This window comes from Aulonocara stuartgranti (genome assembly GCF_965226115.1).
Source record: "Aulonocara stuartgranti genome assembly, chromosome: 8".
Classification (NCBI taxonomy): Eukaryota; Metazoa; Chordata; class Actinopteri; order Cichliformes; family Cichlidae; genus Aulonocara; species Aulonocara stuartgranti.
In genome coordinates, this window is record NC_138959.1 from 17,250,563 (window position 1) to 17,265,157 (window position 14,595).

The window sequence follows — 14,595 nt, forward strand, 5'->3', positions numbered from 1 at the left end:
AAGTCTGTCATTCTGCCCTTCTGGCTACAGGCCAAAGCTGGCCTGTAAATGAGTCCAATCCAGAGGATGGTTTTGAAAAATGTGAAATCTGCAAAGGAGAGCATTAATGTGTTTTCAGTATGCATGGGAAGCGCCAGGATTCTATTTTCTTATGAACCAGAATCATTTGTAATTACTGAATTAATGTTTTTGATACTACCTCTTCTATTTATTACACTCACATGTGTAAAAGAAAACAATACCACATCTTTCATTACTATTTTTGCTGTGAATTTTAAAGACCAATATACACCATTTAATCACTTAAAGACTGGAATTAAAAGTGTAATTAGATAGATATTGTATAGATATATAAATAATGTGTAAATATCTTATTCAGCGATTACTCTCATATAGACATGGCGAGAAAAACGGAGACTGGTGGGTGAGCTCAGTAAAATATGTCAATAGTCAATATAATTTTGTTGAAGCACACTGTTTATTACGGTTACTGCCTGCTGTCTTTAACAGTCTCAATGTTTTTCTTGCCTTGGTTGGATTTGGATTTCTCCAAAAGATGTGCTCATCACCATTACTGACAGTCTGTTATAATAAGTCGTTTTGTTGGAATTGCGGGGCTTGTCTGCCTCATTTGTTTCACAGAGCAGCATTAAAAAGATGTGGCGATAGTCACATTGGCCAGCAGATGTCACTGTGGAGATTGTTTCAGATTGTTTCGAAGGCTCGGTACATTTTCCTGCGCAAACGGTTCAAACTTGTCATCTTACTTATTATTTTCATCAGTTCTCAGGTAAGTAAGAAATAGACAAAGCATTAAATGTAAGAAATTGAGGTGTTTGCACCATGAAATAACAATACACATTTTACCATATTAACTGTTTTTGTCGTTGTCCTTTTGAACCACAGTTGAAATAAATTTAATTTTAATAATCAGATTTTTACTTTGAAGGCGAGCTAATGAGCTGCCACTGCTTGTTCTTTTTTATGACATGTGGTCTAATAAATTAGTTAAAAACTGTACATATTTAATGATGCACACTTTATTAGATATATTTGTTTATTTTTTATCATCCTTTTTTTTGTTTTTTGTAGGTCCGGTGACTTTCTTGGGGAGGACGGGTAACTTGAAAAGTCGTTCCAATAAAGTTTGTTTGAACTGCTATTAAATAGACATTTATCTCCATCTGCTGGTAGGACTGAGTAAATGTAATGTGGAGACCTGTATAGCCACTTTTAACACATTTGACCATATAACAGCCCAGAATTCAATCACAACAACAGTCAGAATTCAAAAATGTGTTTTAATCATTACAAGTTAATAACAATATACAAAAGTAGCTGCTGCACAACAAAGTTTCTGTATTGAGAACCAACTTATAGATATTCTGATATTAGAGTTAAATCTCCAGTTGTTTTTCTGTGAAAATACTGAATGTAAACTCATGTAAACACTGGCAAAATACTGTGAGATGAATCCAGCGGGGTTTCAGGAAGGCAGGAAGGGAACATTTGTTACATTTCACAGGCAACACTTTCTATCTGGCTTTTTCCTTAATTTCCTGAACTGCTCTCCTCCGTTTCAGGTTGGTGTAGAGCAATGCAAAGTTGACAATATACGTGGAGACACAGACCATGCAGAAGTCTCCCAGAACAAATGCGAGAATAGATGCAAGATAGAGTGAACCGGCCACAGAGACCCAGGAGGAGAAGACCAAAAAAGCTGCTGCTTTTTTAGACACAGACAGTCCTGTAAATAAAAAAGTCAAATAGAGAGGATATCAGGACCTCAGTCAAACATAGTACATCATTGGGAAATTCCACACAGTCTCACGTCCAGAGTGGAGTAAATGTATTGCTCCATATACATATTATGCAATCTTCAAATACCTGAAATACTTGTGCTTGCCATGGATCACAAACACATTGACTTGCAAATGATATTCTGAATAAAAAGCTGTCAGCAATGCACTGTAATTTAAAGAAGACAATCACAGACTAACCAAGGCCCATCTGCAGAGTGTAAAATATGATGCCAAGAACACTGTTGGGCTGGTTTAGAGGACTATCTTTGGCCACAAAGTACTGGACCAAACCAAAACCACGTCCCCATCTGCCAGAAAGAAAGAAGTAACAGTCAGGGCAGCAATTTCTTCAAAATAAAATGAACAATATTTTTTTTTCTTTCTTTATTCCAATGAAATATAATCAGCCTTACAGAGATATGAAATGTGATATGACCATTTAAATGTACACAAAAGGTATCTATGGCCAAAATGCTTACTTTCAGTAACTTAATACATGTAAATGTTCTATGTAATTTTGTTACATAAGTACAATGTTAAATGTTAAATTTAAGCAAATGAAATTTACTTGAATGGTATACACAGTTTATAATCAACATATTTTAATTAATGATTATTTATTTTAATAAATAAACCTTCGATTTTATACATTACAGCTAAATTTTACTTAAAATTATTGCTTCATGTTTATGAGGGCAAAGAATTATTTCTTGAGTGTACAACATTAAGCGTGTAATAAAGATTTATTCTCTTAAAAATGACAAGAAATGTCAAAATAAATGTATATACCTTGTATGCTCACAATGTGAAACGGGAAGCTACTTGCTTTAAAGTTTTTTCAGATAAATTAAGAACACGTGGCAATTCAATGGGGGTAGAAAGGCTAGAAAAAATATGCTAAAGTATCAGCTGGAAGACAAGGTTAGGATCAGATATGGATCAGTGGTCACTTGAAAACAGATCGAGGTAAGCTGATTCTGCACAAAAAGCGCAGGCATGAGGGAAAACAAAAAGCAGGAGTCAAATCATACCTTGAGGTAAAAACTCTGGAGCAGCTTACAGACTCCCCCAGGTCGCACAGCGCTCTGTAATCTGGGTTTCTCTCCCTGGATACCTCGACGTGAAGGGCATAAACAGACAAAACCAAACCGAAAAGGCACAAAAACATGCGTACCTTTCGCTCCCATTTGGGGAACCCCTGAATGGCACCCATTAGGACACTAAAAGATGAATTTATTGCACTAATGTTTTGAAACTGCACGGTCCAGTCTGGTTTCCTTTCAAGCGTCACCGTCCTAGTCAAGACGACGTGTTCGTGCTCAGATTGTCGCTTTTGATTGGTCTGTGCTAGTTTTGCGACTGCTTTTCATTGGACGGTGGAGTCCAGATGTTGGCAGATGGGTGTTTGCACTGTATTTTTCTGTGGACTTCAGTCTGTTTGAGATTTGAGGAATGTTAATAACCACCCTCGCTGTTCATCTCACGCCACTGGAATATTCCACTGCTAAACTATTATACCTGAAAGAGTTTGTTTGTTTGTTTGTTTGTTTGTTTGTTTGTTTTTACTTAACCAAAAGTGTCTGATTTTTTTAAACATATCCACTCGCAAATGCGTCATTAAAATTGAGCTTAACTAGAGGTAACAACTGCTTAATTCTTTAAATAAAGTAACACAACGTGCTTAGTAAGCTGTGAATTATACTATCAGTTTGGGAGATTTCAGTAATATAATTTTCTATGGTTAGTAGTTAGTATATTCTCCAGCTTTGCCATTTGTCATCTGTTTGAGCAGCCTTCGGGCTGAGTTGGATATATGTTATTATATATTATATATAAAGTTAATATAAAGCACCAGCACGGACAGGTATCTTTGCACAAATCTGACTCCTCCTAAAGCAATTGAACTGTGGGGAAAACAGAAAGAACAGAAACAGAAAAAAAAATCACAAAGATACATAATTATATTTACATAAATAAAGCGGAGACTGACCAGTAATGTGCCGTCTCCCAACTCGTCCTCTGTTCCTATTGGACGAACTACTTTATGTCAGCGCATGTGGTTGGTCCGCAACATGGCACTCAACCCCTACGCGGAACTATATGAGGAAGCGGCAGACAAAAACAAAAGATGGTCGTGCTACTACGGGGTTAAAACGTCAATGCGGGTGTTGTGGGTGACTCACAAGGTGAGCGCACATTCCTTTAACAGAAAACACGTGTCAGCGTTTGTCCGTTTTGTTATATAACATACAGAAATGCGGTTTAACGATTTCTGTGTCTAGAGTGCTCCAGCTTCAGGTAACGTTATTAGCCTACGCCCCTGCGACTAGTGGCGATCATGGTTACGTCTTTGTCGTGCGGTTAGTTTATAACTATGTAGTACAGAAATTAGTGCGTTCTTATAGACAGCCTCTGCTGGGTTTGGCCTTCAGCTTCTCGCATGAAGACTCCAGCTTCATTGTGGAGACGTTAGTAGAGAGCTACAGGTTTGGTTTTGGCCACTTTCACTGCCAGGCCTAACGGGTGTGGAGTTACTGATCACACCTAGTTTGAGCCTACCAGGTCACTCTCACACAGTTTATCAGCGTTTAAAAGTGTGTTTTTATTTACCAGAAGCAGCAGTTTCTTTTTATTTAAGATTTTCTCCTAAATCTCAATTGAGAAAAACTTTGGCATGTGGTGGTGCTGTCTCTATTGTTCCTCAGTACCCACATTAACAGAGGCACTCCTGGGATGGCTTCCATGCGCACAAGTGTTCAAAGAAAATGCTTTTATATGGGCTTAATTTTAGTTTTCAGTAAAACTGATTTTAATGATGACAGAAACACTGCATAGTGTTGCTGCTACAGACTCCAGCATAACACATGTGGGTCAAGCATAAGGTCCGGGGGCTAAAATCGGCCTAGCAGAGACTTTAATCGAAAATGTAAAGGAGAACATACATTTTGTATGTTTACATTTATTTTAATAAATATTACAGCTTTGTCTTGTTGACTCTCCCATGATCACTCATACTACCCCCCAAATAATTAAGTAAATAAATAAACTGGCATAAAAGTTTGTTCTTTAAATATCACTATAGAAAGCTCTGTTTTTACAACAGTGACATTTTCTGTGAATAGAAACTTTTTTGTTTACAAATATAGGGCAGTCCAGACCAGGGGTCTCAAACTCGTGGCCCAGGGGCCATTAAGGATTTTGAATATTGGAAGACGGAGTTTGAGCTTAATAATTTAGACTATTTTAGATACATCCAGATGAGGAACTACCTCCAGCTAAACATCCTTACCAAAACAGAGATGATCCAGTTTTAATAATTTTTCGGAAAGCTTACCTTACTTAAGGATATGATTGGTAAATTATAAAATGGGCTATTGCCCAGGAGGCCCCATTCCACTATTTATATTAAAGAAAGGTGGGAAAAAGAAGGTGACATTTCAATATCAAAAGAGGAATGGCTGATGGCATGTAAATCGATATGGGAATGTCCGAATTCTAATGTGTGGCGGGATTTCAGTTGGAAATGTCTGATGCGTTTTTTTATAACACCAAACCAGATGACTTATTGGCACACGGGTACCCTCGGTTGTTGGAGAAAGTGTGGGGCACAGGAGGCAGGGCACTGGCACATATTCTGGGATTGCTCGAAGATTAAGCCCTTTTGGCACGAGTTCCACAAAGCCTTAATCACCATATTTAAGGCAAATAATATACCTTTACAATTCTCTACTATATTCCTAACTAATCTTGATCATCTGCAGGACATGAGAAATAAATATCTTTTTATGATTCTTGTGACAGCTGCCAAAAAAGCAGTTACAAGATGCCGGCTCCTTCCCGCGCCCCCCACTATGTCAGATTGGAGGGACATTGTGAATGAGATTTATGCAATGGAAATAATTACATTCTCAATATGTCTTAAGAAGAATGTTTTTGCCAAGTTATGGTGTGAGTGGGTCAATTTTATTAAGCCTCTTCAACCGGACTTTGTTGAAATCTCATCTGTTTAGAGACTTGAGTGCTGTGTTCTATTTCCTGTTGAGTTCTATGTATGACATTGTTGCCTTCTCTCCCTATGCGTTTTTGTTTTGTTTTGTTTTTTTTGTTCCCAAAATGTAAAAAGTTTAAAGTGGGGTATATCTGGATATTTTGTTTTTGATGTACTATGTGTTATACTCCATTTGTTTGTTTGAAAATTAAAAAAAAATAAACAAATAACTTTTTAAACTTTTCTGTTTTTCATTCTTTACAGAAAAATGTCACTTAAGGAGGGCGGAGAGAGTAAAAATGGTCAACTTGTGGCATCACCTGAAAGAATGGCCACAGACAAAACCAGAGAAAACCAGAACCCACGGGGAGTTGAGGTACCGGGCAGCAACGCAGACACCAGCACGGCAGCTAAAAACCTGGCTTTGCTTAAAGCACATTCTCTAGATGTGAAGTTTGATGTCGGAGAGGAGTATGACATCATAGAAACCATTGGCACCGGGGCCTATGGTGTTGTTTCCTCTGCCAGGAGGAGGGACAATGGTAGGGCTAATTTAGTTTAAAATATATATATAATTAATTCTGTCTTTAGTACAATGCCGAATAAATGATCAAATGTGGCTCTCCCTTAATTCTGTTCTGCATTTACACTTTGCAGGCCAGCAGGTGGCAATAAAGAAAATCTCCAACGCTTTTGAAGTGGTGACAAATGCCAAACGCACACTGAGAGAACTGAAGATTCTTAAACACTTTAAACATGACAACATTATCGCCATCAAAGACATCCTGCAGCCAAACCTCCCTCATTCTGCCTTCAAGTCTGTGTATGTACTTTTCTTTTTTCTAACTTTGGCTAATAACACGTCCACAGATAGATCTGTAGATTATTAATAAATGCAAGAGCTGGAAACATAGTCATCAAATTGGATGTTGTTCTGTTATGTCCAGGCTTCTTCCTGCAGGGAGGAATTTTGGCAGTTTTTTCAAAGAGATTTTAATCAGAGCTGAGGAATGCATGACATGCAACCCCTTTACTGTACAAGGGCATGCTTACTGTCCTGCCCCTGCCCCCTACAAAAGGGCCACCTGATCTAGAAACAAACAAATAAAATAAAAAAAAACATGCACAATGTTTTTTGTACATTTAAATAAAACTAAAACGGTTTATAAAATGTGAAAAACAAAGCCAGTTATGTGTAAATCAAAATTGTTGACCTGACATCTTTGTGCACACAAGATCTTAATGACTCTTGTTTAGAACAGTAATAAGTTTTAGTAAATTTATTTTGAAGTCTATTTCATTGGGTAAGAATGACGTGCCACTGGTCCCCTGTCTGCCCTGGGCAACAGTTTATAAATAAAAAGTATTTAAATATATATTGCCAAGTGCGCATGTTGTTCACCTTACTTTTGCTTTTCCTGTGTGTGCAGGTATGTGGTGTTGGACCTCATGGAGAGTGACCTGCACCAGATTATCCATTCTGCCCAGACGCTGACACCAGAGCACACACGCTACTTTCTGTACCAGCTCCTTCGTGGCCTTAAGTATGTGCACTCTGCCAACGTCATCCACCGTGACCTCAAACCTTCCAACTTGCTGGTGAACGAAAACTGTGAACTAAAAATCGGTGACTTCGGCATGGCAAGGGGTCTCAGTTCACACCCTGAGGAGTCTCATTCCTTCATGACTGAATATGTGGCGACTCGATGGTACCGTGCTCCTGAACTCCTGCTGTCTCTGAATCACTATAGCTTGGCCATTGACTTGTGGTCTGTGGGCTGCATCTTTGCTGAGATGTTGGGCCGTAAGCAGCTGTTTCCTGGAAAGCACTATGTACACCAGCTCCAGCTTATTTTGAATGTGTTAGGCACTCCTCCCGAGGGTCTAATTGGTGCTAGTAGGGCTGACAGGGTCCGCGCATATGTTCAGAGTCTTCCATCACGATCGCCCATACCTTTGGCCAAACTATATCCACAAGCTGAACCAGAAGCATTAGACCTGCTGGCGGCCATGCTGCGCTTTGACCCTCGCCAGCGAATAAGCGTGACAGAAGCTCTGGAGCATCCTTACCTGGCTAAATACCATGACCCAGATGACGAGCCAATTTGTGTGCCAGCTTTTGACTTTGAGTTTGACAAGCTTCAGTTGAACAAGGAACAAATTAAAGAGGCAATTCTGATGGAGATCCAGGACTTTCACAGAAACAAACAAAGCTCTCGTCAGAGGCTGCAGTTCAGGCCTTTGGTGAGGGTGAAAGGTGGAGCTGCAGCACAAAGCAGTAACCACTGCAGTGCTCAGCCTGCAACTGTCAACCTGAACGAATCATCAGTGGTTCCCTTGGCGCAGCACCCACAAGCAGCACAGCAAATGAGAGAGGTGAAATCTCAGCGGCAACAAGACCACACACCAGCAGAAGGGAGCCACGCATTTACAAATCACATGACGACCTTCAGTAAGCCTGCATCCGCTTTAGAAGTCGCCCCACCCCATGTGAATCACAATTTACCTCTCCTCTCTAAAAGTGAAAGTGGCCCGGTTGACGTGGACATGCCAAGTGCCAACTCGGAGAACGGTCAGCCAGAGACTATAGATTTAACAACACCGGTGTCTAGTCAGGACGCTCCACCAGAGACGATGAGAGACAGCGAGACACAAGGGCAGCTAGCAAGCAGTCAGGGTCCTCTAGCTCAAAACACCCAGAGCCAGAGCATGGCCCAGCCTGCAAACTCCATTCCTACAAAGCCAGCACAGGCAGTGACAACACTCCCCACCACTGTGCCTTCCCTCTCTCTCTCTGCAGCACAGGCCCAGTCACTTTCTCAATCCCTTTCACAGTCCCTGTCCAAGAACGCCAGACCTGCTTCATGTGCAGTAGAGGGAACCAGAAAAGAAGGTGCTATTTCAGAAGACACTAAAGCTGCACTTAAAGCAGCGTTATTGAAATCAGCTCTCAGAAATAGAGCCAGGGGTGGTAAGTTGGTTCTTTCCCATAATCTGCTTTTAATCGCTTAAAATTTTAGACCGCCTTCATCTGAATGTAATATTTTCTTTGCAGATGGAAGCACCTCGGCTCTGGGCACCGACACAGGCGCAGGAGGAGTTGCGCCGTCCTCCCTGTCTTCTGTTCCGGAGTCGCGTCGGCCTGTCACAGCCCAGGAGCGTCAACGAGAAAGAGAGGAGAAAAGAAGGAAGAGGCAGGAGCGCGCGAGAGAGAGGGAGAGGAAAATGAGAGAAAAAGAAAAAAGAGAGGGAAAACAAGGGGATTCGCTGGGCGGGGTTCTGCTGACTGACAACGATAAAAGTCTTCTGCAGCGCTGGACAAAGATGATGGACAGTCGCAATGAGAAATCTCAGCCTTCTAATAACGACGGTGCAAAGAATAAGGACTGCAATGTACAGAGAGGTGTAGTTATGGGTGACAACATTCAAGGAGCACTGAACAACAAAACAGATAAGGAAGCGAGGAAGGTTCAGTCTCATGAACAGTTAATGTCTCAAGTTAAACCTAACCAGCCGGGCTTGTTTCAGGCTCCCAGCACCCGGCAACCATCGTTAGTTTTCTCCATGAGCCAGACGAAGCCTCCAGCAGATATAGTTGTCGCTGTAAGTGGAGGCATAGATATAATGACTGTCACTAGTGGCTTTGTTAAAAACGACACACTCAAACCTCACAGTGAGAGCAATGGGCAGAGTGGATTCAACTGTTTGGGGAATTGGAATGGGCAGCAATTAGAGACGAGGGCGCAGCCAGACAGGACATCACAGCCGCTGCCGTCGAGCTTTCTCCAGCCACAGCTCCAGCCTCAGAATCAAACCCAGCTCGACCCTCAACCTCAGTCACAGCTGCTTGCCCTGGAGGGTTTTTTGTCGAAAGCTCCGCCACTGAGCACCAGAGATACAAACAGGAATGTGGATATCAGGGGGCAGAATAATCACAACTCCCACCACAACTCGCTGACTGCAAGTGCTGGACAAATGGAGAAGATCTGTCCCTCTGTAGGAGAGAAAACTGCACCACAGACCACAAATCCTCTCTGTGGGTCTTTAGGAGTCCCCTCTCAGCCAAAGTCCAGCTTGGGGTTCACAGATACTGGACAGCAAGGACCTTCCATTGCCCCTGACATTCATATGGTGACACTGCAGCTCTCAAAGTCCCAGGTGTGCATTTTTATTTTACTGTAGCTTTTCCCCGCACAGAGTGCATTTTGCTACAAAGAAGTTACACCGATGTTTTTTTCCCCTTAAAAATGTTGTCTTCTTTAGACAAATACCAGGGTTAAACGTCACAGTTTCCTGCTTGTCTTAAAGTGATTTAAAGGGTCCAAAGTTCAGTTGAGCCAATCTTTTCTTCTTTTCTGGTGTCAGGTAGAGGATCTTTTACCCCCTGCATTCTCAGTCACCCCTAAGGGCAGCGGGGCTGGCTACGGCTTGGGCTTTGACCTGGATGACCTTCTCAACCAGTCTCTTACAGACTTGCAACACAGTGACAGAGAAAGGTGAGGTCTGACGCAGCTCTTATAGAAAGAAAAAATAAACACTTCCTGCTCATTCATATGAAAACATTATGTGCATCTGCTTTGTTGTACTATTTAAATTATTAAATAGTCTCAGAAAGGAGACTAAAGGAAACCCAATGAACTGAATATAAAGAACTGACATCCGGTTCTGAAAAGTGAAGATATTTAATAGTAAGTCCCTCAGACATGCATTCTTTCTAGTAGCCTGCAGGGTCGACTTCTCTGGTCTCAAAAAAAGAAGTCAGGTCATATTTAAGAACATGACCCTATTTTTCCACTGGATTTGTGGCATAAGTACACACTGACCTGAATAGTTTATGGTTACTAGTAGAGATGGACCGATCCGATATTACGGATCGGTATCGGTCCGATACTGACCTAAATTACTGGATCGGATATCGGAAAAAAATAAAAAATGTAATCCGATCCATTAAATATCACGAAAGCACCTCACAAAACTTGCAACACGCCGTAACTCACCTCAGAACGTTAGCACGTCGGAGCAGTATGCATCACGTGATAGAGCGGCTGTGGCATGCAGGACCTGTCGGTGGTCTGGATAGCATTTGGAGCTTCGCTAGCAACCCGGCATTTCATCTCCGACAAAGTTATCCCGAGAGAAGTAAAGCAAGTGTGTAAGTCCATCTCTGAATGTTTGTAAAGCATTCTTGCGTTAAGTTTAACAAACGATATATGGAGCGACTGCCTCTTCTTGCTGCTACTTCAATCGTGAAACTGCTTAATGATCAGCTGATCGGCTTTTCTGTCGCGAGTCCGTCTCTCTTGTTTGCTTTTGGCCCACTTTGCAGCAGAAAGAGGAAACCAGCGGCTGAACAACAGCAGCAGGTTTAAGCTTGATAAGCTGTTGTTAGAATTTATTTAATATTACTTTCTACTCGAGGATCTTTTTCTACGTAGCTGACGGCTGGTAGCTGTGCAGGGGCGGATCTAGCAAAGTTTAGCCAGGGGGGCCGATAGGGCATTAACAGGGAAAAGGGGGCACAAAGACATACTTTTCTTTCTTATTCTCATTTAAAATGTCTAGCTTTTAATAAATAATTATCTGACACCCAAAGTTTTAATTTGATGTAAAATGAATAGAAGTCAATTACTGTATATAGTAACTATTAAGTCTAATATACCCTAGTAAGCTATAGTACTTTTTCCTTTGGGAAGGTACCATCTGTGCAGTCTGCAATTTTGTTGAAGAAAGATGTTGAATCTATTTAATATTTCTTGAAAAATAATTGATTTCTGTGCATTTTTTTTTTCACACTGCATCAAATTAAGGTTGATTACGTCGATTAAGCATCATGAGGTGGCGCGTGAGGGGTGGTTCCCTATTTTTTATTTATTTATTTTTGTTGTTGCTGGGAGTTGGAACCCTATTAGTTAGGTTGCTTAATATTTATGCTAAGTACTCTTTAAAATACCAGAATAGGGAGGATGGAGTAAGTTTAAGTTTATTAGATTGATCAGTGTTGCTGAACTATGAAATTTTTTTTTTTGCATACAGGTATAACAGAATAGCTTTAGTGTAGTTGTTGTTTTAAACTTGAGTATGAACTTATACAAAATGCAGCAAGATATTTAAAAAACAGTTTTGTTGATTAAAAAAAACACTATATCGGATTCATATCGGTATCGGCAGATATCCAAATTTATGATATTGGTATCGGTATTGGACATAAAAAAGTGGTATCGTGCCATCTCTAGTTACTAGTAGTGTAAGTATGTCAGCTAATCAACTATATCTTAATAAGGGTCATAACAATCCTCTATAAAGCTACTTGTAAACAGCTAAAGGAGCAGAGTGAAGTTGGATGAGTCTTGCGTACAAACAACCTAACTAGCCATCATTTTGAAAGTATAATGTAATCAAATGTGTCAGCGTCCTTGGTTTGGTTTTTGAGTTGTTTAGTTTTAGTTAATGATCTAGCTAATGTGTGTTTAGTGTCACTTTTACAATAAGCACCAGTGTAAATGATTACTTAAAAGAGTAAGAGCTGCATATTTTAAAGGAACTTTGACCAAGTGCTGAAAAACAACTTTGTCACACTTGTTTTTTTATTAAAATACTGCTGAAAGAGCTGCATGCAAAGGCTATGTGGCCTTATCTTATTCAGTTTCATATCAGTTTTCATATTTTTCCTGCATTTTGCATTTTCCTTTTTGTGTTCAGTTACGACTCAGCCCCCCTCTCGGCTTCATTGTTATCTGACTGGAGCGAAGTCCACCGCATGACTCCAGCTGACCTGGAATCTTTGCAGCAGGAGTTACAGCTCGGCTCTCCCATGATTCTCTCTGATACCATCCCTCCTGACGCCTGACGCACCACACCTCGATTTGTGTGTTTGTTTGTTTTTTTAACAATGAAAACCCATTAAATTAATTTAAAAGCTAGCTTTTCAAACAGGCACTACCACAAAGTAATTTTTTTTTACCATTATGGCATGCTGTGCTTTCTTAATAATAAAGAAAACTGTATCATCACCTCCATCTCAGCTCTGTGTGATCTACTATAAATATTGACAAGGCCATTTGAAAATTATTTTAATATCCTTTACAAAAATAATCTAATTAACGTGCCAACAATTTTTTTTCTTGATCAAGTTTAAAGTACTTACCAAAGAACAGTTGTGTATTGGAATTCGATATGGGGCCCTTGAGGTGTTAAAGAACTTTGGAAAGAACACAATTGAAGATTTAATCCATACACGCATCACCGGGCACATTGTTATGTTAAACCACTTGTTCATGTAGATATTTAATCAGCAAATTGCATGGCAGCAACTCAAATGCATTTAGGCATGTATGCGTGATAAAGACAACCTGCAGAAGTTTAAACCGAGAACCAGACTCGGGAAGAAAGGGGATTTAGGTGACTTTGAATGTGGCATGGCCGTCAAAAACTACTGTTCTACTGGGATTTTTCTTCAGTTTAGAGAAAATGGTCGGCAGAAGAGAAAATCCAGTGAGCAGCAGTTCTAAGGGTAGACAATGGCAAAGGAGAATGGCCTGATTGCTTCGAGTGAACAGAAAAGCAACAGGGCCCCATTTCAGGAAGCCGGTTTAGAAAACTCAGAGTAAAAAACAATACTCAGGGTTGAGTAACCCCGAACTGTCCAACTCGGAATATTCGATTTCAGAAAGGCTGATAACAATTAGTTCAATCAACGCGGAGTTGCTTTAACCCCAAATTAACACACTTGGTGCACTTTAGTACTGAACTGCTGGTTGCTGTTGTTCCCTTCATGACCACAACATACCGTCTTCTGGTGGTTGCTTCCAGCAGAACAATCTGCCAAGTCACAAAGCTCAAATCCTACTGGTTTGTTGACCATGAGTTCACTGTACTCAAATTGCCTCAACAGTCATCAGATCATAATCCAAAAGAGCACCATTGTGCTGGAACAGAAGTTTCTCATTGCTGTGCAGCCGACAAATCTGAAGCAACTGTGATGCCATTCTGTCAACATGGACCAAACTGAAGAATGTTTCCAAGACCTTGTTGAATCTGTGACCTGAAAAATGAAGGCAGTGCTGATGGAAAGATGAGGTCCAACCTTGTAACTTGTAACTAATAAACTGGCCAGTGATGAGGTTGGGCGATTGGACAAATATATCGACTATCGTCGATTGTTTTTACAAGACCAATTTATTTATTTATTTGCCCATGAGTAAGTTTGTTAATGTTGGTTGAAGCTAATAGAAGCAGTCAACAGAAAAAATAAAAATAAATAAATAATAGCGCTGTTTTAACAACACCCTCTTTTAGCTGCGAGCAAATGCACCCTCCTCAGAGTGCGCCCAAATGCAGCAGCGATTCATTTACTCAGACTCATAACAGAAAGAAAGAACGGCAGTAGTCTATGTTCAGAAAAAAAAAAAACATTTAAATATAAAAAACAAAACAAAGGTGGGGAGGGAAACAAAGCGAAACTACCTTCTTTTTTGCACTACAACTGTGTTTACAGACTGTTCCAGTGTTTATCTGTCTTACACATTCGACCAAACAACAAATACAAAATTAAAAAGTTAAAAATCAAAATGTTTCTTCCAGCGAACATAAAAAGAAAATCTCTGTTGTTAAGTCCTTTGTGCGATCTAGCAAATTTCAAATAAATAATCCAAAAAGTAGCTATATTAACACTGAAACAAACAAGAAAAGAAGCTCAAACATTCCCTTCAAACAAAACTTAGAAATTCTTTGACAGGAAAACCATCATGTTTACCTTATCAGGTTTTAGCAGTGTGCACAGATGGTTTACAATATTACCAGCGGTGC

At 40.1% G+C, this 14,595-nt stretch overlaps 2 protein-coding genes across 2 annotated transcripts; one reads left to right on the forward strand and one right to left on the reverse strand.

The window, feature by feature from the left end:
* Window positions 1-1,281: 1,281 nt before the first annotated feature.
* vkorc1 (vitamin K epoxide reductase complex, subunit 1) lies at window positions 1,282-3,279 on the reverse strand. The gene is made up of 3 exons (XM_082543044.1): window positions 2,834-3,279; window positions 2,001-2,110; window positions 1,282-1,747 (listed from the first exon to the last, which is right to left on the reverse strand). Exons 1-3 carry the CDS (start codon window positions 3,013-3,015, stop codon window positions 1,536-1,538), a joined length of 504 nt encoding a protein of 167 aa, XP_082399170.1. The 5' UTR covers window positions 3,016-3,279; the 3' UTR covers window positions 1,282-1,535.
* A 595-nt stretch (window positions 3,280-3,874) lies between these two features.
* Window positions 3,875-12,800, forward strand: mapk7 (mitogen-activated protein kinase 7). Its single transcript, XM_082543030.1, has 7 exons — window positions 3,875-3,988; window positions 6,055-6,332; window positions 6,448-6,613; window positions 7,221-8,761; window positions 8,846-9,948; window positions 10,156-10,286; window positions 12,490-12,800. Exons 2-7 carry the CDS (start codon window positions 6,059-6,061, stop codon window positions 12,635-12,637), a joined length of 3,363 nt encoding a protein of 1,120 aa, XP_082399156.1. The 5' UTR covers window positions 3,875-3,988; window positions 6,055-6,058; the 3' UTR covers window positions 12,638-12,800.
* Window positions 12,801-14,595: the final 1,795 nt, after the last annotated feature.

Bases quoted from the DNA above. Each gene is read 5' to 3' on its own strand.
- mapk7 (XM_082543030.1), top strand. From the start codon at position 6,059: ATGTCACTTAAGGAGGGCGGAGAGAGTAAAAATGGTCAACTTGTGGCA. The intron at 6,333-6,447 runs GTAGGGCTAATT...TACACTTTGCAG, and splicing joins TGCCAGGAGGAGGGACAATG to GCCAGCAGGTGGCAATAAAG. The intron at 6,614-7,220 runs GTATGTACTTTT...CTGTGTGTGCAG, and splicing joins CATTCTGCCTTCAAGTCTGT to GTATGTGGTGTTGGACCTCA.
- vkorc1 (XM_082543044.1), bottom strand. From the start codon at position 3,015: ATGGGTGCCATTCAGGGGTTCCCCAAATGGGAGCGAAAGGTACGCATG. The intron at 2,111-2,833 runs GTATGATTTGAC...TCTTTCTGGCAG, and splicing joins TCCAGAGTTTTTACCTCAAG to ATGGGGACGTGGTTTTGGTT. The intron at 1,748-2,000 runs GTTAGTCTGTGA...TTTTATTTACAG, and splicing joins CACTCTGCAGATGGGCCTTG to GACTGTCTGTGTCTAAAAAA.